Source organism: Dryobates pubescens, chromosome 14 (genome assembly GCF_014839835.1).
Source record: "Dryobates pubescens isolate bDryPub1 chromosome 14, bDryPub1.pri, whole genome shotgun sequence".
NCBI classification, from domain to species: domain Eukaryota; kingdom Metazoa; phylum Chordata; class Aves; order Piciformes; family Picidae; genus Dryobates; species Dryobates pubescens.
The window spans coordinates 8,905,989-8,929,401 of record NC_071625.1 but is presented as its reverse complement, the minus strand read 5'-3'; the positions used below and the strand labels follow the sequence as shown (position 1 = coordinate 8,929,401).

Here is a 23,413-nt window from a genome sequence, read left to right as displayed (position 1 = left end):
TTTCAGTTGGCATGAATATTATCAGGCAGCATATGATTTCTACCAGCAGTCAAACTGATGGATGAGGCATCCACACCAAGATAAAGCTCCCTGTCTCACATGTTTTCTCCTTCTCTCTAGACAGTGCCAAGCTCTGGGCCATGGCTAACGGTGGCATAGGCTCACAGAGCTCTCTGGAAGAGTAAAAGCTTGCATTTGCTGTTGGAAGGCATAAAGGCAGTTCTTGTCAGCATTTGCCTACTCCCTCCCCACTGTTCCATCTAGAGACAGCTTTTTTCCCTTTTTGTGTCTCTTCCATGAGTATGCAAAGTGACTTAGTTTGCAAAAATGCAAATACTGTCAATTGTTTAAAAATATAAACAGTTGCAGAAAGTGTTGAAAGTCAGTTATAAAAATGTAAAAAAAGGAACAGAATATTTATAATTAACTCAAGTAGTTCTTCCTGAATTGTCCTGAGTACTCCTCTTCCTCAATTCTTTGTAGATAGTCACATACAACCCACTAAACATCTACCCTTCCGAGGTATCCTGCATAATCACATGCAGAGAAAGTGCTCTACACAAAATCCACCAGCAAATGGCAAAACACTTTCCACTGCAGGTTTTCAAATTGTTCTATACAAACTGGATTCTTCCAGCTCCACTGTGGGGAAAAGTGAAGCACTGTATGCAGAGGAGAAGGTGAGCCAGACCACGGCCACAGTGAAGTTATTTTGGCTGCTTACTCTACATGATTGAAAATGTAGCTGTAAGCTAGTGTTAGAAGCTCAGCACTGGGAGCAGAAGGGACTAGACTGGGTCTTTGCCACTGGCACAGAGAAATAACCAAAGACGTCAAGTGCCATGTCAGAAGTGTCTTGCTAATCCCAGTCCTGACTGCTGTTTTTAGGAAGACAATGACTGATTTCTTCATGTTGTCTCACTCATCACCCTAAACTGCAGTAGTCTGAAATTAAACACGATGCCAGGCTTCCAGCAAACACAAACCGTGTCATTTCACTGGATTCAACAGCCCACAACTCCCTGTCATTCATCAGCTGCACGATGACTGAATTCACTTGACAGCAGTGGGGATACAGAGCAGTGTATACGCTGGAAAACTTGAAGAACCAGATGCTAACCTCACTTGGGATTTCAACCAGTGCAATTAACCTAGTGGAGTTGAGACAAATTTACATGGAGAGATTAAATCCAGTCTTTCATTTCTCTAGACTAGAACTTCCTCCCTTTCAGATAATCTTCATCCATGTGGCTTCTCTTTTCCCTTTCGCTTAGTCTTTCATAAACCCAACAAATTAAGAGGATGGAGTAAAGTCTTAGGTATTTATATAGCGCCTATCATCTAGGCGTTCAAGCACTGAGTGGAGCAAGAAAACTAACATAAAGAGGTAAGCATTAATACAAGAAAAGATGCTTACTGTCACAAACATTTCCCTTTAAGTCATTGTACAAAATACAAAAGTTCACATTGTACACCGGATTTTTGTTTGAAAGGTACTCAATCTATCCGAGGTAGACAGTGGTAGGTTGCGATTCTCTCTCGCAAGTAGGCTGGAGTTCTAGCCTAAGTACTTCAGAATGTGCCCATTTCAAAAAACCCAAAAGAGAAGTGTTATTAAACTGGTCACAGGGATTATTTTTCCATAAATATTTTTAAATGTCACACTCATAAATATGTAGGCTAAAATAAAACCAGGTGGAGAAACAGTTCAACAGTCCTAGCCTCGTATTGCTTTCTCTCTATTAGAAATGGTTGTGGGGCAAATGAATTTTTAACTTCTAAAAATTAACAAAAAAAAAAACCCAAACACAAAATAAAAGTTTTTTTGCCCTGTATCTTGTACTCAGATCATAAAAAAGGGACTCTGTACAACACGCTGCATTTATGCACCAGTCCTACGGAAGTCTGTATTCCTCGAGTGCTGCGCATCAGCGAGCGATTTCACCTTTCGTCTCCAAGATCCTCTTGTTCCTTGACTCAGGAGCTTCAAACAGACATGGATATTTACACTATTTACAAATGGAGTGTCCAAGCTCAGTGGCATAAAGTGTCCTGTAAAAAAATCGCGTGAGCTGCCGTGACCTGAGTTCAGAACCTGAACAAGTTGATAAAGTCTTGTGGCGAAAGAGAGGTGGAGCAAGTCTCCGGGTTGTTGGCCGTGCAAGGGTGATCAGTACCCTGAGAAAGGAGAAAACAACTCCATTTAGAGAGACTGCAGACAGGGTGCCAGACTATCAGCCAACTCTGCACTGTCCCTCTGCCAGACATACCACTTGCAAATAAAGCAGAGCCCAGAATAATATTTCTACTCTCATGGACAGCTCAGAACTCAGCTTTGTATTTTAGGGGCTACTGGCAAGTCATGGGAAATAAAATCAGCAAAGATACAATTAATTCTTTTCCCCTCTTCTGAGGGAAGACAAGCTGGAGCCTACCACCAGTTACAGGAGTTAAAACTCCAAGGACATGCCTTGGATATTACCACAGCAGCCACCAGACTCCTGTCCTGAGACATTCTGTAGCCATCAGCTCTTACTCCAGCTAATCCTGCAGTCAAGGCCTCCACCTCCATGCAGTGGGTAGAAGGTGAAGCTGGCAGTGCTAAGATGAGTTATTGTAGGCAGCCTACAGCATGCCCTCTTCCTCCCCTCTAGCATTGATGAACACTACTGTTATTCAGCATGAAGATGAGATCTCTAAAACACTAAGTTATCCAGGTGAAAGAACTGCAGTAAACCACTGCAATCAGATGAGCCATTGGGTGCCCTGTAGCACTGCATCCAAATAAGTTTGTCCCACCAACACATCGTACCTTCCAGGAGAGGATGTGGCAGTGCCTGCACAGCTGCAGTGTGTCACCATACTGCTCCTTCCGTGGGTAACACCTTATGAGCTTGAAATACATCTTCTTCCAATCCAGCTGTCCCTTATCAGATAAGATTAGCCGCTTGCGAATCTTAAAAGAAACAAAATCATAATTGTAGCAAGATTAAAAAAAGAAACAAAAAAAGATTTGTTCTTTCCAGCTCAGGTTCTTCTTTTCTCCCTCACATAAGCACCAGCCTCACCAGTCCCATAAGAGTACCCTTGTACCACTAAGAAAGCTCCTCACCCAAATTATCAGAGTCTCTCCCCATTTCATGAACATTACTGTATGAAAAACTCAAGCCATGAGAGCTTTTTTATACTGTTAGCCACCGTGGCTGGCTGACAAGACAGGGAGTATGATTGCATTCAGGTTTTAGAAGCATTTTGCTTTTTCATTGACTCCAAGAGTCAGCAATTTGTCACATTAGCTTGAGACACTTAAGGGCTCATTAGTTGCAGAGACTGGATTTGAATTAACTTGTTAATAACTTCCCCAGAGTCACTTCCAAAGTCAGATCCAGAGCAAGCAAATAAAGCCAAGTCAGCAAAGAAATCTGGCATGTGGCCCCTGAAGTGCAGAGATATGGTATAAACATCCTAGACATTCACCCATAAACAGACAGGGATTTTGGTTTTTGGTTTTTTTTTTAAGATCTGAAGACCTCAGATGGTTACCAGCTTGCAAAAGGCTGAAGATGTTTACACAGGTACAGTCCACATACTGTCCTGTCAGTCACAAACCAGCTCAGCGGGGATTTCTTGCTCTAAAGGGCATGAGAGTACAACTCATTGCTCACGGACCACATCCACAGAGATTCTTTGCAAGGCTGTCAGTCCCTGGGATGTCAGGGTGATTGCTGGAGCTGGCCTGCACGCTTTCCCCACACACGTGGGGTGAGAAGCAACTGCATGACTTGCAGTTGTTACCACCTGGATTAGGGTTGAAGTTCACCATACAACTAATTCCTCAGGCTCCTATTTCAGGAATCATTGCTGTGGCATGCAAAAATCTACACAGATCATCTTCACAATCACTCCCATGCCAGCCTGTATTATCAGCTTGCAGCACAGCCCTTAGATTTAAGGCACAGTCAAATAAGAGTGTCCTGCCCATGTGTGTTCAGCTGCTAGTGGGGTGCAACAAGCAGCTGATGGCAGTTTGCATCCCTCCTTGTACCTGTCTGTCTGTGAAGTGGTACTGGCAGAGTTTCTTCCACAGCAGCCGGTCTTCACTGAGCACTTGCAGATCAGGAGCTACCTGCCCAAGGCTGACCAGGTCTCTCCCATCACTCAGTCGCTGCATGATGTTCAGTTGCAAACACAATGGCAGGTCTGTAAAAGTGGTTCCTTTAAAAGCAGGCTGGAAGAGAAAAGACAATTGAGCTCACGAGGAGCCAAACCCAAACAATTCTTGCTTGCTGTACAGTTGCTGCTTTGAAAGCATTGTTCATAGAGAATAAGCAGCAGCTCCCTCTTCTGAATAAGGAAGCATTTTACATCCAGGCACTTGACCTTCTGCCCCAAACCAGTTTCAGATAGCCCCAGGGAAGGAGATATGCATTTGTGTTACAGTAGTTCGAAGCGGCCTAAGCTCTTTTCTCCTCTTTTTGTCCATTCCACGACCATCAGTCATGAGACTGTTCCCAGAAGCACCACCACCAGTTTTCACTACACATCAGGACATTAGCTGCATTGTAATATCAGTTATTAACCACCCAAGTCTCTCCACCACAAGGAATGCTGGCATTACTTCTCAAGTTCAGCCTCCTGCTACACACACTGCTGGGAGTCTCATGCTCTTGTGACATATTTTAGCTATGTCATCACAGGATCCTGCTGTAACCACAGCACCGCCTGATGAGTACCCACACCACTGTTTTACCCAGATCACTGCTGGCAATGCTAACTTTTCCCCTGTGAACATGTGAAGGACCTACCCCTTTCCCATCAGATGCAGCCATGCTGTCACACCAGAAAAAACACCACAAACACCTCCACCCCCTGCCCCACGCATTTTTGCCTGGTCTGCACAGACTTCAGGACGGTTCTGCAAGTCCACACAGCAGGACAAATTGCCTATGACAGATCTGAAGGTCCTGCACTCAGTGAAAAATCCAAGGCACACACAGGAGCATGGCAGCAGAAAGGAGCACAGTTCAAGCTCCAGCTGCTCCAAAACCAGCCCCAGCCTTATTAAGGCAAACAGCAGCTTTTAGGATTGGGTCCCAATGAAGAAACAATGTTAGATGGATGTGCCAAGTTTCTCCTTTATCCTGCACAGAGATGCTGCTATTTTAAGGCACAGTCACAGCACCCCTCTCACAATTGGCAGAGCTATTAACTGTTTCAAACAAGAAGCACGTGGACTGCCATCAGAAGAACAGTGCATGAGGCTGCTTTTAATCATATGGTCCCATCTCCAGCTGTCCCATTACACGAGGCACTCCATAAGCACAAGTACATCTGTACATGAACAGCTCACACCTTCCCTTCACTGCCTCAGTGACCTGTCCATCTGGGCTATGTACTGCATGGTACCTGCAAGGACAACAGCTTTTCAACCAAGGCATTGGGTTTTGCCATCTACGTGTGCAAGGCAGGCCTGAAACAACCCCTTCAGAAGGGGTGAACTGCCTCTGCCATCTCCAGAGGATATTTGTTCCCATGACAGCTTTAAGACTGCATGCTGAGAGTTAAGCTGCAAGTGTACTTCCTGGTTATACATAGGTGCTTCCTTGATACATTCCACAAGTCCAGACTCAGCATTTCTGCCCAGCAGTGCAAAGAGGTCACATATTGGGGTGGGAACAATGCTCTGCAGCCTTGGATCTCCTCCTGATGCTCTTTCTTGGTAGCAGGTCTCTTGCATTTGCCTGCACTCCCTCCACATATAAGCTTTGCTAGAGCAAGATTAAGCTCAGAGGCTTTTAGGGCAATCTCCCACCCCCCAAGCTGATGCTTGTGTCTTATTTCCAAAGGAGCCAGAGTGACTCAAGCAAATCCCTGCCTGTTTTCTGAGTCAGCGCCAAAGACTTATCTGCTACTTCTTTTCTCTCAGTACTCTTTTCCAGGGCTTCTCAAACATTACTTTTTTTGGAGAAAGAACAGACTAGATCAGAGCAGATCAGTATGCTGTCATTTTCTGGACAGAGTTGTCTGGTTTTTTTTTTAAGCAGCTCTAGCACAGAAGATTTTGCAAATTATTTGCTTGTTCCTTTTTTTTTTTGTTGTTTAATAGAAGAGTTTAGGTCTTGGCTGTTGCAAGACATTCCTCCCCTCCAGAAACAGTGTACTGTAAGTAACTGGCTGCAAAGAGCTGAGCTTGTTCTTCCTTCAACTAAACTCAGCTGGTTTTGCTCTAGCTTGACCTGAAGTCATCTTCAGTTGTGTGAATTTTCTTCTTGGGCAAACTTAAATCTCTGTTTCCTTTATTTCAGAAAAACCTACATGCAAGTAGGTGGAAAAGGTAGTTCTATTCACAAGCAATATTTTGATATCCTTTTGTATGAATGGGCAGTTTTTAAATGCTTGTCTGTATTTTATGAGTCCCTGAAGTAGAGGGGGAAACAACAAAAGAAATCCATGTTGTACCAGTAAGTGGAGCAGCAGGGGGTAGGTCCTGACCTGTGGTGAACTCAAGGCAGCAGATGCCTGGGTGGAGCTGACCCTGGCAGTGCCTAAGCATAAGGCAGCTCCCCAGCTCTAAGATCTGCTGTGTACCAGGAGTCACCCCACAGCTGGGCCAGTGCTTGCTCTGCAAGGCAAAGGGAACTGCAGCCCATCACAAGAACTGGACACCAGGAAGGACAGCAGAGGCAGGGTAGAGACCAGAGACCACCACTGCTGCTTTTGCAGCTCCTCAAAGTCCCTGGGATCACACAGAGTTCATTTCCTGCATCCTGATGCCTGTTATTCTAACTGATGGACTGGAAATGGATTCCTCTTGTTCCCAAAGAACATAGACATGTAAAATAAGGAAAGAAGGCAAATGTCCCTCTGGTTGGGCCACCAGGGAGAAAGGTGCTTTTTATATTCCTTCAGGCCATGTTTTTGTCTACTCAAGTGGGAGCTTCACAGTCCAGTTCACTGCAGAAAAGTCCAAAGAGCACACCAACACAGAACTGCACTGGCACAAAAGCTTTAGCATTTCTGTGAATAGCCATTCAAGGTACAAAGTCTCAATAGTCCTGGGCAACTGGTTGTGCATGTCCCTGCTTGAGCAGATGGGTTGGACCAGATGACCTCAAGAGGCCCTTTCCAACCTCAACCCTTCTGTGATTCTGTAAAGTGAAGCAAGTTCAGATTCAGTTCCCATGCAAAACCAGATTAGGAATTTATCATCAACTAATACATCTTTCCCATCCCCACAGACACTTGAAAACCAGATGTTGTGAAAGCAGGACTCATCTGGCTGGAATGGGAAGGTCCAGACTACTGGAAGGATCATTTGTATTTTCAGCCAGGAGCCATGAAGTTATGCAGCTATTTGGAAATTTGCATTTAATTTACAGATTAAACAAATTAAAAACCCCTCAACTATCTGACAAACAAGTTTTGATGGCAGTTTTGCTGTTTGAGAAAGATCACGTTGACTTTTCATAGCGAGGCCTTGTCTCTGAAGACTCTTAAGAAGGAGAGATGGCCTCCTACCTAGCACTGTTTGCACAGCACTTCATGGCCATTAAGCAGCCAGTGTGACCAGTAATAATGAGCACAATCCTGGATTGTGTACACTGAGTTTGGATGCATTCCTGCTCATGCCCCTTAATTCAGTTATTTTTGACAGCTCCGGGTCCTTCCCCAGCACTCTGGGCTTGCACTGGCAGTACAGAGGGGTGCAGTTGCCCAAATGACCTGCTACATAAGGTTTCACAAAGCAGCCACATCACTTTCATCTTCCAGGATTTCTGCTTACCCTGGTGATCTGAATGTTGTTCAGTTGCTGCTGCCAGTGGAGAATGCTCTCCATGCGGTGCACCCACATGTTGATGTTTCCAACCAGGACAGACTTGCCCACCCGTTGAACTAAGGTGCAGAGGGATGTATAGAGGGTCTGCAGCAACTCCCGTATTAACCTGATGTTCTGCTGGTCTTCAAGGACTTTGGAAGAACACAGAAAGTTAAACACTGAAACTACCCAATCCTTCCCTGACTCTACATGTTTAGGCAAATCAACTTATCTGCTATAGCCCCACAAGCCAAGCAAGGCAGCCTGCTCTTTTCTTTGGAGGAGAGCACTTAAACATTAGCCAGGCACAGCAGGTTACATAGCAGATGGAAAGAGATCCTCCCAGGATAAGCAGATGAGATATCTACCCTCTCTGCAGTACTTCACATTTCCAGCCACTGGCAACCAGCCAGTTTTCCCCTGTGATGGGGAAGAGGTACATCTCTTGCACATCTACCCCAGCTGATGTGTGGAGACAGCTCAGAATCGACTTTTTCATTATGCATACACACACTAACAGGGTGCTCTTAATTCCCAGGTGTCAGCCAGAGCTAAAGCATCAGGGAGGGAAGTACCACATCTCAAACAGCTCAGCCCCTCCAGCAGGTGAAGACAAGCCCTTGATCTTTCCTTTCCTCCAGAGCAGTAGGAGCACTTGATACAACAAACTGGCAACAGGGCAGCAGCAGACTGCAGATGTGCCAGGCTGGGGGCAGAAGCAGCCAACTTCTGCAGTCAGAAATAGGACTCAGTAGGATGCAGAATAGGTGGCAGCAAGGACAGTTGGAGATACCTACCAGAATCCAGACATTTCTTCCCACTCCACCCCCTCCTTCACTATGGGAAAGTGGAACTGCACTCTAGAAATAAGCAGCAGCTCCCCTCTTCACTTGTATTGCATTGCCTGACTGTTCTTGAGGATGTGGTTTGCACAGTAGAGCAGATTAAATCAGACTCCTCCTCACTGTTTCTGTTTCTTACCTTTTTGCACCACTTTCTCCAAAATATTCATGTAGTTTTTCTGGGCAATGCCACTCAGTGACGTCAGCTGCGACTTTGCTATCAGCTCCAACAGCTGTGGATAAAAATAGAAGTTGCAAGCCTTAGAGCACAGAGATACCTTTCTAATCTTGACTCCTGGTCACATGACAGCAAAACAGTCCAGAGACTTGTTTGCTGCTTGAAAATAAAGGCAGACAGAACAGAGCAAACTAATGCAAAGAGGGAAGAGAGCAGAGAACAAGTAATTAAACCCATATCGAAAGAGGGGGGGGAAAAGAGCATCCTAATGCTTTGGGAAGGGGAGGGGGGCAAAATTATTTCATGGTTCAGAGAGGCAGAAAAACCACAGAGCAGTGCTCAGACTGACAGCCTCTATTCACATGAAGGGAACAATGGACAGCCAACATTACTGTCCTTCACTGGGGTATAAACAAGCAGTGTCAGAAGGGAACACGAGCACAAGCCTGTTTGGATGGGGACGTTATTGATGGAGCGTTAATGAGAATCAGACTCCACAATTTACGTCAAACTCTTGGGTTGCATGGGTTTTGTCAGAGTGCTGTCGCCACAACAGAAAGGTTAAGCACTGTATTAAAAACAAACTCTCCCCAAATCCTGTTGCCCTCACGGTTTCCTCCCCTGCTCAGCTCTGAGAGCTGCAACACCAAACCACCTTCCCCTCTTTGTTCTGTTGACTTGCTCTCCTCCTCTGCTGGAAATCTCGCTTTTGCTTTCGATTAGGATTTGCTTCCCATCACTAATCTCCTGAAGCATGTACAAGCCGAATGCTGAAGCTGGGCTGCAGTTGCTATAGAAGCATTTCCCACAGGGAAGATGCTCTCTTCTTCCCAGCTCTCTACCATCACAAGAACAACTGTGTAAGTTTCCTGTGGATCATGCTCTGCAGAACATGTGGCCTGTGATCTTCCAGACCTTCTTCCCTTCCCCCAGCATTATATAAATACAGACTGTCCACGTGGCAGTCCATTTGTTTTGGATGTACATAGCCTTCTCTTTTAATTTAGAAAGGAAAAACCTTTTATGCTACAAATCAATCAACACATGACCGCATGACTAGCTTATTAATCCTTTATCTGCAGCTACAGTATCCCATCACTGGCACTGCAGAGCGCCAGAGAAGGTGCAGCTACTTGTGTCAAGTAACTCAGATGGCTTTTTGACAAGACTTGATAAGTTGTGGGCTGAACTGTTTGCCCTGCTACAAGAATGACAGGAACGTATCCGAAGTCACCAGCAGCATGCCATGAAGCAGGGAGCTCAGGGAGAGCTGTCACTGCAGTCACTCTCCCACTCAGCTTCTCTGGGGCGCTGCCATGTGACTGCCAGCTAGGAGCAGTGAAGTCACCTGGAGTGACCAATCCCTTCTTCCGTTTAACAGTCCAGGCCAACACCATCAATCAGATGGCTTTGAGTTTACATTCTATTAATACCTTGCACTTCGCATGACCAGAAGAAAACAAGATGAAAAAAGACCTGTGCTGACTCCTGTGAAGGGCAGACTGCCTGCCTCCTCAGCTCACTTTGGGGAAGGAAAAGATGCAGGAGAGCTGGGTTAGAGCTGGTGCACAGACATCAACACGTTGTCTTGCTGTATCAGCCTAACTGAGATCACTACAACTAGATACAACCAGGGCAATCTGCAAGATGTGTGAGAAGGTTGATAAAAGGACATAAGGACATTTTTTTTTGTTAATACAGGAGGAATAAATAAATAATTAAAACAATCAGTTTCCCAAAGTGGTCTCCAATACTCTGCTTACACTGAACTAAATATTTAGCCTCCAGACCTTTGACTATAGCAACTGACTTGCCAGGCTCCATCTGTACATTAGCCACACATGTACCCAGATCAGCTCTTCTGTGCATAAACAACTGCTGTCTCCAGACTGCAGTGTTCTGGAACTGGCACAGAGACAGCTTCCTCCAGGCTGGGTGTTAGCAGTGTGGTGCCTGTTACTGAAAACACCGAAATGCACCCAGTGAGAAGTGTCATGTAATGCAATACCTTAAGAGCTAGATGCCAGGGCCATACTTTAAGGGGCACAAGGATAAAAATCTCAGTTCCTTGGAGAACACTAAATTGGTACAAAATTAGTTTCCAAAGGAACAGATTCCAATTTGCCTCATCTGTGTTTATGAAGGGTCAATTTATGTTCAGTGAACCAGCTCAGATGTCATGTGTTACCTCCCTTCCCCTGCAGCAATAAACACAGGATGAAATTCCATATGAAAACTGTGTTGTGAATACTTCTAGGGCTACTCCACTTCCCAGGGAACACTGGCTGAACACTGCCCTGAAAAGACATTTTTCAGTCTCCTGTGCTCATACAATACACAAAACCTAGGTATGCAGTACAGTTCATTCACCCATGTCCCACATGCTCCAGTGCACTGAGGGTCTTTTAGTGCTGGCACAGACCCAGCAGAATAAGGTCTCAGTTAATGGACAGGGAAATTGGGGTCTACAGCATTACCAAAATAAAAATCAATGTCGTCACTTGCATAATGCAGACTGAAAGCAGATTGGTGGATTCAGATTAACACTGAGTAGGGTGAAAAGGCTGGAGAGCTGCAAGCGTGTGCTATGATGCAATTGCATTAAGTCCTGCCCACGCTCAAGTGAGAGGGACAGATGGTAGGGAAGAGTGCACAGGGAAAGGTTAAGAGCAATTCTAAGGTCCACTTTTCAAAAACAAAGCGATTGCATTACAGCCAACTTTGACCAAGGCTGGAAATTCTGCAACACTTCCAAAAGACAGAGCATTAGCTTCCCATTCACTCCAACGCCTCACTAGTTGAAAAATGTGACCTGGTAGCTTCCCTAGAAAATTCCTTCCTGCTACTGCACCCCAGTTCTGTTTGCTCTCAGAGGTCTGTCAGAACCAGAGAGAAGGCAAGTGATGCAACAGGTTGCTCCAGAGCTTCTGCAAAGCTGTCAGAAGGCAGCATCTTCCATAGCAAGGCAATAATCTGCTCACTTCCTCACAAGTGTGGTGGGGCTCCTGCTCAGACCCCACTAGATCTGAAGGGGCTGGTGCCAGGGCAGAGCAGGTCTTCCTCTCATAAGCACAAGGGAAAAATAAGCCCAACAGTGCCATGTGGCAGGGAACAAGGGCTCCTGTTTCAGGGCCATGAAAGCAGTGACGGATGCAGAGCAGCATGTGCGTGGTGTTGCTTAGACCTGTTACAGATGGATGGCACTTCTGACACCATCTCAGTTCAACACATGCAGGCAACCCATACCCAAATAACACAGTGAGAGGCTTGCAGCACAGAGGCAAAATACTTCTCAGCAGGCCTGCTGCACCTAGCAGGAGGTTGTAACCTTGCCTCAGAAAGGGAAATGCTTTGTAATGATTAAAATCACAAAGTTGCAAACCGCTGAAGCGTGCATCCCCCAAACCAGCTATATGGGAGCTGAACTACACCCTGGGGGGGATCCATAAGCTCCCCTTGGTTTGGGATGCAGCTCCTCACATCTGGACTACTTAGACAAACATACTCCAATGAAAAATCCCTCCATGCCCTCCTTGCTCTCACAGACTTTCACTTTGTGGCTGAAACATCACATTGGCTTTTGTTAAGGTGGCAGAGCAAGAGCAAGGAAAGTTATGATTTACAGCACAGGTGCTGACAGATCTCCATGAGACAGCATCAAACTGATGTTCTTTCACCACAGCATAAATCCAGGACTCCCAGAGCCAAGTGTTACAAAAACTTAAATTTAAGAGCCAACTTTAGCAGGCTGCACACTATCTGTATTATGTTACTCCAGAAAAGCTGTGCCCATGCAGCTTAACCTGACCTAAACCTTTATGATGAGAAACAATGCCTTCCCTTGAAGCATTACTACACAACCATCATACAACAAATCTTTCTGAAAGAAGCAGGCTGCAAAGCCTCACTGTCGTCTGGCCAGTGCTTCCCAAGGAGAACCTATAACTTCTGGGCTGCAGGCACTTTTGGCTCTGCTCATACTTACACTTCCAGAACACCTCCAGTTTTGTAAATCAGTAAGACCAGAGAAACCAGGGCTGCTCCAAGAGCCTCTTTTCCTCCAGACTAAACAAGCCCAGTTCCCTCAGTCACTTCTCACAGAATTTGTGCTTTAGACTCTTCACCAGCTCCATTGCTCTTTGTACACAAAATTTATTAGGAAGAAGTTTCTTCCCTGAAAGCAAGCCTTGGAACAGGCTGCCCAGGGAAGCAATTCAGTCATCATCCCTGGAGGCATTTTAAAGATGTGTAGAGGTGACACTTCGTGACATGGCTTAGTGACAGACTTGGCAGTGTGAGGCCAAGGGTTGAATTCATGATAAAGTTCTTTTCCAGTCTAAATGATTCTATGATTTTAACAACAGTGTGGATCCTTTGGGTCAATCACACACTTCCTTACCAGCTCCAAAAGGGGAACATTGTCATGTAATATTTAGGCAGATGCTTTAGTTTAAAAGCTCAGCAGGGATCGTGGCATGGCACAATACCCGTACTAAGCACTCTATCAGCAGTCTGTCAAAACAAGATTGATGTTGGAGGAAAATTCCTTCCACCTCAGTGACATGAGCTCACTGGCAACAACTGATGGTATCTGCCCATGAAAAATACCTGCCAAGCTTCTTGTAGCTCATCTCCACCTCACTTGAAGGAGGTGCCCATTTTATCACTGCACCATTAGGAATATGAAGAACTTAGTTTGGGTATATCTTAAGCAGCAGACATTTCTGTGCAAGCACAAAACAACATCAGCACTGAATATATTGTAGTACTTGTGTTCAGAGAAATGGAGGAAAGAATGCTTTGAGAAAGACAAGATGTTCAGCCTGAAAGCCCATTTTTGCTACCAGCAGTGATGCAGCTTATTCCTCTATAGGGCAGATTTGGGTATAGCCAGCAGAACCCCAAGCCTGCAGTGGTTTCTTTCTTCCCCTACAGACATCCCCAAATTCTCACCTAGGCCTCAACCCTAAACTTCTCTCCTTGGAAAGCATTTGCCTGATGAACTAAGTAGTGTGACATTAATCAGATACCCCAAGCAATGGGTGGAACTGAAGAGAACAAGGAGGGGGAGGGAAGGGAAAAATGTTTTGCCTGCCAACATTCAGGCATTTTCCATGTGATAGATTGCTCATCTGCGTGCCCTAGGAGGCTTGCAATTTGCAAAGGACCATAAACAAGATCCACATCTAGGCAGAGCTTTTCACAAGTAAATCTGTCACTTAAGGCATTTTACGAGCTACTATGCATCCGAGACTTTGTTGATACAAGCCTCTCACTTTAAGAAGTCAGATTTATATTCCATCCATGGTACCAGTTTTAATATTTTCTTTAACCTGACAAACTGTAAGTCAGCCTCAATAAGAAAGCTTCACACTTCTCAGTAATGCTGTATCCTTAAAACTACTGGGGGAAAAACTACTCTGAAAAGTTCAAAAGGGGTAACTTGTAGAAAGAAGCACACATCGTGGCTTCCATACACAGCAATGCTATTTGGTATTCACAGAAGAGTTGGGATGCTTTTATGAAGGCCTTATGGGACAAGGGGGAAGGAGGTCAGCCTGAGCCTCCCCACCAGACCACATCAACTTCACAGAAATTTGAGTTTGCTCTTCAAAAAAATTTATAATGGAACTTCTGCCCAGTCATTAGTCCCATGTGAGAAAGCCACCACACTGGGCTGAACAGCAGAAGCCACAGTACAGCACAACCTGTGCTGTGAGTTTGAAATCCAAATTCTTTGTTGTCATAGGATAGGAAGTCTGCCAAAGGGATCTCTGGAGCACCAAATACAAGTTCTTTTCTTTTCCTTCTTTATAGATGACTTTATAGATAAACCCTTTGTAGAAGAGTTTATAGCCTTGACATGAACTGTTCCTTCCACAACAACTCCCATAAAGATGACACATTTGTGTCTACACATTCTATATCAGAAGACACCAAGTACTTCAGTGATGGTGATCAGCTTCTCTGTACAAGCAGAAAAACACATTGACTTCCCAGCATTCACAATCCCTGCCACCACCCCTGAAGTGGGACATCCAAGTGATTGCCAGTGCCCTTCCTGCACAGGAGGCAAGGAATAACTGCCTATGCCTGTAATCTTCCCCAGGTGACAGAGGTTTTCACAACCAAGGTGAACTTGCTCAGATCATTTCTTTCTTACACACTTTTCATGACATTTGACTCAAAGGGAAAGCAATACCAATGCTGCCTGCTCCAGAAATTAAAACCTGAACAGCTGGTGCCTCACTAGTGATCAACTGCTGATGAGATGTGAAAAGGAGCTGTTTATAAACAGCCTCAAGTTAATAACAGATTTTAAGCTTATTGAATTCCAAACCTTGATAAGCATTCTGAAATCTGAGATCAAGCATCTGCAGCCCTCAGGACAGTAACTCCCCCAACCACTACCAGCCCTTTTGGCTACCCAGAACCAAAAGAGAAACCCTGATATATTATGCAAAGCCAGAACATGGGGAACCTGGGGCTGATGATTCCCTCCTGCCAACTAATGGCATCAGGACGAAAATGCTTCACTCACTGAAACTTCTGCCAGTCACAAGATTAAGAGCAACCATAATCCTTACAAGACAAGTTAAGATTAGTGCCTCAAAGAGGTTCAGCCCATCCTTTTGTTCCCAAAACACTTGGTTCCCTAGACTCACTTCCTTGTGGAACTGGAGCCTTCTGTGAAAAGAGGTCCCCACTGCTCTGTAGCCTCTGCAGACAGCCCATGCTCCTTTTGGGGCTACAGGAATCATATTTAGAAGCTGAACTGAACACAGGAGTTAAAAGCTAAGTTTTCTGGGTTTCAGAAATTAATTTCACAATGAGAAGTAGGAATGCTAGGCCAAGGACAGCCCATTGCCTACATTACTGACACCTCCCCCCTCCATTTTAACAGATCAAAGAGGAAGTTTTGGGCTCCCATCCACAACTTCCATCAATTACATCATGCAGCAAAGCCCAACACCCTCGCTCGCATGCTTGGCCCTCTCTCTCACTCACTTGGTGCCAGGTTCAAAGCCTCCATCACAGCAAAATAAACCCTGGCCAGTCACTCACCCTCACAACATAGTTGAATCTCCTGGAGTCCAGGATAGCACTGGAGAAGTCAAGCCGGTTGAAGGCTTCTCCCAAGGTGCAGTAACCATGGCGCTGAGAAAAGAAACAGTCTGGGTCATGTTTTGGCAGACACGAGTCCAGACAGCACCAGAAAGTCATGACCCAGGGTACCTCAATTTAGCAAGCTAATGGGTACAAACCATGGGACCAGCTCACAGTCCGAGGAGGGAGGCCTGTCTCCCACAGAGCTGCACTTGACATCAAGAGTGGGCATGGTCTAGTGTAGATTATGGTAGTTTCCCAAGAATCATCCACCCTCTGCTCATGACCTACGAATTTACTGGTGAGAATAAGCCACACATTCATGGGCTTCAACATATAGTGAAAGTTCAGAGGGGTCCCATAGGGCCACTTCTCTCCATGAGCTCGAGTCACTGTGATGAATTCCAATGATTTTCCATGTTAGGACTGCACTGGATGAAAGCCAAGAACACTATTATGGCTTGGTCTGCAAATGGCTGTGTTTTTTAACTGAGGGAAGCAAACAAGTCATATTTTAAACACATGTACAAAGCCTTGTACAGCAAACTCTGGCTTCCTGATTGGGGCTTAAAATCATTACTGAAATTCCAACCACAAGCCAGATCCCCCACTTATCTCCTAAGAGCTTCTGCTGATTTATATCAGCACAGAATCTTCCACCACTTGGAAAAAAAAAAGCCAGCAGGAAAGGGAACAAAGGACCTACAGAGCCACTCACCTCTTTTGTGCTCCCCTTGTGAACATAGATCCACTTCTCCTGGTGGAAATCTGTTTGGACAAAGACATTTTGCTTAGCTCATTTTCCACCTTGCAGCAGGCTGGATCTCAGTACTCCTCAACACTCACTGCCCTTTTAGGACAAACAGTTATTTTGTGTTTACCCCACTGCACTTGAAATCAAAACTAGCAACTGGATGAGTTGTTTTTTCTGGACTGCTTCATTTGAGACTGTGGTTCTGAGCATTAAAAAGGGCTGTAAATGTTTAATCTGCCAGCCAGATATACCATAGCACCTCCTCTCTGGTCACAAACAATGTGTGGCTGACAGCCAGGTTTTGTTATTGATTTTATTAACTATTCATTACCTTGGCTGCAGGCTTAGGACTGAGTGTCAAATTTGAAGTTGAACAAAAATGTCATGAGACACCAGGCACGTGGGAGAGCTTTTACCAGTGAGGTCAGGCTCCAAGGAGCATGTTTGTGCTTGCAGCTAACTTACTATAAAATAAAAACTTACTTGGGACCAAGTTTTTCCTACTTCTACTTGCCCCCTCCCTTTCCTCAGAACTGGGAGTTGTCCCATCTATTCCACAAAATAGCTTCCCTGTAACCACATGCATAAGACCCCTTTCTGCAAGTAGTTGCCGCTTGATCCTTGTCCCAGCCCATTCTCATATGGGCCTTGACCCTCCTTCCATCACACTGGCAATTAAACAGCTAGCTTAAGAAAAATTGTCCTCAACCTCCTAGACTCCTTTCCTTAAAGGACATATTGTGCTCCTGAGTAATTTTCCACCAGAGAATGAAGGAATATATTCCTGCCTGGTACTGTGAGTCCAAGGACAAACCCAGTCTCAGTTACAGGCATGCAGATCCTGTATCAAGACCTTCTAAAATAGTAGGTCACAGCAGAATCCAGCCAAAAACTGTCATGGTAACATTTATTTGTTCAGAGAATCAAATGTACTGAGGGGCCAACTTCTGGCACCAGTTTCCAAAATCCTGGGGGATGCATGATGAGCTAATAGTAGTGTGGGAATTGTAACTCATTTCCTCTGTGTATGTTTACATTTGTAGCTTTCTAACTCCAGTACCTATCTTGCAATCAGACCAACGCAGACCTTGCTGTCCCTGCAGGCTCCCCAGGGTCCTTCCATAATACACCATCTGAGACCTCAGCTGCTCACTGTGTGTACAGCAAGATTTCAAGCCTTCCATTGTTTTGAGCGAGCTGAAATCTTGTTTCATTTTTCTTTTCATGAAGTCCACACACACAGGGATAGGATCAAAGCACACATTCAGGCTTGTAGCCTCCAGTAATGTAGATTAGTGCTCAACATGCAGATGGAAGGAAGAATAAATTTAGCCTGTTGTGCACAAGGAAGTCTACAGGGGAAAAAAACCCAGCCCTGGAACTGGTTCACTTGAATGCACCATAGGAAAAAATTACCCTCCTTCTGACAAACACAAATGACAAAAATTTGAACACAACAAGCACAACTTCTCAGAGCAAAGATTACTAACAGGGGCATAAATCTTCACATTAAACTGTATCCAAGTTCCCTACTCAGGTCAAGCATGGGTGCAAAGCCCTTCAAGACACTCTGGAAGACTCTTCACACAGTGTGCAAAAACCATAGATACGAAGCATTTTCCATTCTCCTGCAGCTCTTTTAGTTAAGAAAAAGCCTAAACAGACATCTTACATTGAATCTTGGCTTTGTTATTCAGCAGGTCTTTTTTTCTCTTCTTGGCAGCAACATCATAGTTCAGGCTGTTGAAGAGATTCTCTTTGTTATGATCGTCCTTTTTACGAAAGCTGTGAATGACACAAAGCAAGGATTCTGTTTATTTCTGCAGTCTGATGAACACTAGGTTTCCTGCAAGGAGAGAAAAGACACAGGTGTTCATTGTGAGCTCCAAAGCTGCCTCCTTGCAGGTTGCTCTTGACAAGTCTGCACACCATGTTTGCATCTAGTAGTGATGAGCTTTGGGTGCCTCATTCCTGTGCTTGCTAAGATACCCACAACAGACACAAGCAGGTAATCCAGATCAGTGCTGGGACACTGCTGGGCAGAATTATTTTCCTCCCTTTAGCCTGTTTTTATCTTTAAGTAACACCATACCCTCCTACTGTAGGTGGTAGATTCCTCTAAGCCAGGCAATCTCCTATGGGAGGACATATTTAGCCATTTCTGAGCACATGCATATGCACTCAGTATTAACAGAAGAATCCCTACAAAACATTTTTTCAGGCTTACTGGAAAAGCTCAGCTGAGGTTCAGACTTGGCTGGTGGCTTTCCAAACCTCACATAGTAGTGACTACACAAATTATAACAACTAGGATCTCTTGTCCACAACTGCCCATCTTCTGCTTTTGCTGGCATAAGCTATATTATTAGTGAAGCAAGCTATAACCCTTTATTTTCTTTGAGGGCAATTGAAGACTATCTACAAAAATGCTATACATCAACATCTCCACATTCTGCAGACCTGCAAATCAGCAGATCCAGGCAGCAATGTTAAACTGAGAAGGCCCTGGGCAGCCACAGCACTGCTGTGCAGATCCCTGGTGGTGGCAGGAGAAGGCAGCACTCATCAGGAGCTCTCAGCAGAGTCCCCTCTGCGTACAACATGCTGCCCAGAACTGCAAGGATGCCTTGAAGGTGCTGGGGAGAACACTAGCAAAGCATCTGGGAGAACAAAACAGAGCCACCCCCACTGCTCCTGCATCTCACATGGGATGGGAGATGGCTGCCTGTAGGTTTAAAGTCAAAGGATTTCAGGCACATCACTGCACATCTCAGCTACTGCGGCTGGGACACCCCATGATCGGTGGCAAGCACTGAAACATGTTGCTGCTTGTAGCACTGGGCAAGCTTCCTCTGCAACAACCACAAGGACCCTCATGCAGCCAGGCAGCTTCCTCTTCACACATAGTGTTTACACAGTTTAGTCTCAAAAAAACCCACAGGCACCATACCAACTCACACCTCTGAGGGCTATTCAGCACAGGCTCCTGCAAAGGAATGAAATCTGCAAGACAAGGCTCCTCGTTCCCACTCACTGCAGTCTGTCAAGCACAACCACACCACCAACACACTCAGAAGTGACCAAGCCAGAACCTGTGAAGGGCCCAGATGGATGTTCTGGTTTGGCACCTGCGCATGGTCCCAGTGCTGCAGGAAACCGCACTCTGCTTCAGAATATCAAGAGCTTAATTCTTCCTTCCTGCCCCACATTTCCCCTCTCACAGGCCATCACAGCTGCAGGGAAGACACCACTCCTGCATACTCCACCACAACGCTGCATAAGGGGAACAGCAGCAGCAACGCAGGTGGACAATATTCACAGCCACAACAGCTTGGGGAACCAGACACTTCCACCAGATGGAGCTGGCCCAGAAGAACCAAAACCTGTGATCAGAACATCTCAACTACACATTTCCTGCATTCATGCTCCTTTCCACTGAGAAGGCTGAAACCTGAGGTCAGAGTATGAAGCAGTTTTGAGATGTTCAAACCTTCATAACAGCAATGGATGAATTCCAGTATGGGAGGCAGAATATTTCCCTGTTTGTGTATTGGCAGGTTGCCAGTACAGTTCTCTAAGGAATCTTAACAGGTTGAACAGTTGGGCATCAGGGCATGGCACTGCAAGGACTTCAGCCTGGGGCCAGGAAAAGGATGTATAAATGCATGCCAAATTCAGTATTCCTAATGACACTATCACTAGTTTGATGTTTTTTCTACTTACAAATCAGATGCTTTGGATGCTAAACTTCAGGGGTTTTTTACAGCTTGAATAAAAGAAAGCAAGAGACAGAGACCTTGTACATAAATCTCCCTCCACAATAACATCTCAGCAATGGTTCACATTGAATGCAGTTTGCTCCAAATCCCTTGGTAATGGGCACTCCTAACCCATCACTCTCTCTGGTCTCAGCAAACCCAAATCTGACTGAACAAAGATGCAGCTCTGCAAGAAAAACCTGGTTTTGAGAAGAGCAATCTGGCCAAAGAGCATTATACCCAGGCTGCTGCAAAGGCTTCCTATGCACACAACTCCATGATGTTTCACCATCTTGGGGGTTCGTGGATGTTTTGCAGCCTGATTAGTCAAGCAGCACGTAATGAACATTACTCATGGTCTAAGGAAGATTTATGGCTTCAGACACATCATCCTTCTCCATCCTGAAAGCCAGGAAGTTGTAGGAAAGGATGTTTTGAGAGGACACACACAGCTCAACGATTCTCCCCGGGGTCACATCGCCCAGTCGCTGGAGCAGACACTGTTTTCACCTTGCCCTCGCTTTTCCACCCCATCCCGTAGCCGCAGGGGCGGCCCAGCCGCCTACGGAGGAACTAACACCTCCGTGCCCGGGCGTCGCGGGACCCCGCAGCGGCTGGAGGAGGTCGGTCTTGGGTTCACGACAGGCCGCAGAGAAAGCCGCCGAGTCCTTCCCCCAGCGAGCCCGGCCGCCTCAGTGACGCTAAAACTCGGAACTACAAGCACAGCGAGGCCCCCACCACCGACAGCGGAGCAGAACGGCCCCTGCAACTACGGCTCAGGTGGTCCCCGACCCAGGGGCGAGAGAGACACCGCCATCCATCTTAGCGCCGCTCACCCTCCGCCCCGATACCGCAGCCGCACCGCGGCGCCCCCTAGCGGCACGGCCGGGGCAGGGGGCCGGGAGAGAGGGCGCCCGGGACGCAGCAGCAGTCACTGCCAGTACCTGCTGATATCGCCCACGTAGCCGCCGCTCTTCTCATCGAGGAACCGCGTCCAGCCGTCAGCCGTCTTTACCCAGCTCTGACCAGGGGAGCGCCAGTCCTGCCCCAAGAACGGCATGGCGGCAGGACGGATCGGAACCAAAACCCGGCTCGGGACCGAGACTAGGAGCAGCGGTGAGACCACAGCCCGTAGCGGAGCAGAGTAACGCGATGGGATCCACAGAGACGAGGCTGCGGGCACCGCGCCGCTCCGTGGTATTTATGAGGCGGCGGGGGGCGGTGTGTTGCCGGAAGCGCGGGGCTAGCCCCGCCCCCGCCCGCCGCACGTGGCGGTGTTTATCGGCACCGCCCCGCCCTCCGCCAGCGGCCCGCAGAGGGGCCGGGCCCAGGGGATGGGGCCGGGCCAAGAGGATGGGGATGGGTCGAGGGGCCGGGCAGAGGGAAAGGGGAGGAGTGGGGGCGGAGTCAGAGCCCGGCCAGGAGGGCGGGGCCGGGCAGAGGGGCCCGGTCAAGAGAGCTGTGCGATCTGCTCGTGTCTGTCTGTGGTATAGGCACATAAACGGCATCTGCACATAATATGCAGTGAATCTATGCACCGGGCATAAAAATGCCCTAATATGTTTTCCCTAATATTGCGTTAGAGTACAAATATATATAAAACAAACGTTTTCTGCATATTTCACTTCCATATATAACTCCTATATCTGATTTATTGATACATACTCACTCAAGCCTTCGTGCAGGAATGTTTGTTAATGCTTCTGAATGTGTTTTAGTTATTGATATATCACAAAAAATGTCTACTGTTTATTGAGGCACCCAGAATCTAAGCATGCAGGTGAATATAGAACATCATAAGAACATAGAGAATATATTCCAACCTGGTTTATCTCTTCTCTTCTCTTCTCTTCTCTTCTCTTCTCTTCTCTTCTCTTCTCTTCTCTTCTCTTCTCTTCTCTTCTCTTCTCTTCTCTTCTCTTCTCTTCTCTTCTCTTCTCTTCTCTTCTCTTCTCTTCTCTTCTCTTCTCTTCTCTTCTCTTCTCTTCTCCTCTCCTCTCCTCTCTTCTCCTCTCTTCTCCTCTCTTCTCCTCTCCTCTCCTCTCTTCTCCTCTCTTCTCCTCTCTTCTTCTCTCTTCTCTTCTCTTCTCTTCTCTTCTCTTCTCTTCTCTTCTCTTCTCTTCTCTTCTCTTCTCTTCTCCTCTCTTCTCTTCTCCTCTCTTCTCTTCTCCTCTCTTCTCTTCTCTTCTCTTCTCTTCTCTTCTCTTCTCTTCTCTTCTCTTCTCTTCTCTTCTCTTCTCTTCTCTTCTCTTCTCTTCTCTTCTCTTCTCTTCTCTTCTCTTCTCTTCTCTTCTCTTCTCTTCTCTTCTCCTCTCTCCTCTCTTCTCTTCTCTCTTCTCTTCCTCTTCTCTCTCGTCTGTTCTTATAGTTATATATGGTTCTATACAGAGAACGTTATACACAGAGAAGGTATTGTCTGTTTTCTAAATGTATGTTTCATATGAATCTATTTTATGTGTGATATTTTAGGTATGTATAACAGGTTTGATAGCTATATGTTTTATATGTGGGTGTACTTTTGTTATGTGTTATGTTATACATGTAATCCCATTTAAAAATAGTGTATGGACAGATATTCTTGGCATAAAGATACATAAATATATAGGAAGTGATATTCCATATGGGAATATATAGAATAGATACATGTAGCTTATTAGGTGTGTGCACTGATAGTTGTTAGAGAAAGTTTTATGTACTGAAGATTAAAAACTCAGTTATTTTGCATTCTCAAGACCAGGCTGAGGAGGTGTATCCACAGCCAGGAATGCACTGTAGCTTATTTTGTAAACAGAGGACGTTTTGTATTCAGATTAGGACATATCTGCCCTGTGCTATGGTGCATGTTTCTCAATACACTGATTTTCATATTGCCAACTTGCTGTTACTTGGGGGCACCTTGTGTGGGCAAGCTGATGGTGTTTCCTGCGGGCTCCCGGGGAAGGCGCTGCTGTAGGCGGC

At 45.8% G+C, this 23,413-nt stretch overlaps 1 protein-coding gene across 1 annotated transcript; it reads right to left on the bottom strand.

The window, feature by feature from the left end:
* Window positions 1–1,816: 1,816 nt before the first annotated feature.
* Window positions 1,817–21,649, bottom strand: FBXO32 (F-box protein 32). The gene is made up of 9 exons (XM_054167167.1): window positions 21,400–21,649; window positions 18,370–18,482; window positions 16,662–16,711; window positions 15,902–15,994; window positions 8,798–8,891; window positions 7,784–7,968; window positions 4,046–4,228; window positions 2,813–2,956; window positions 1,817–2,178 (listed from the first exon to the last, which is right to left on the bottom strand). Exons 1-9 carry the CDS (start codon window positions 21,513–21,515, stop codon window positions 2,089–2,091), a joined length of 1,068 nt encoding a protein of 355 aa, XP_054023142.1. The 5' UTR covers window positions 21,516–21,649; the 3' UTR covers window positions 1,817–2,088.
* Between the last annotated feature and the right edge of the window lie 1,764 nt (window positions 21,650–23,413).

What these genes read in the sequence shown, in the direction of transcription:
- FBXO32 (XM_054167167.1), bottom strand. Translation starts at nt 21,515, where the DNA reads ATGCCGTTCTTGGGGCAGGACTGGCGCTCCCCTGGTCAGAGCTGGGTA. An exon ending in TACGTGGGCGATATCAGCAG is followed by an intron (nt 18,483 to 21,399) that starts GTACTGGCAGTG and finishes TGTCATTCACAG; the next exon opens with CTTTCGTAAAAAGGACGATC. An exon ending in GGAGAAAGTGGTGCAAAAAG is followed by an intron (nt 7,969 to 8,797) that starts GTAAGAAACAGA and finishes GTTCTTCCAAAG; the next exon opens with TCCTTGAAGACCAGCAGAAC.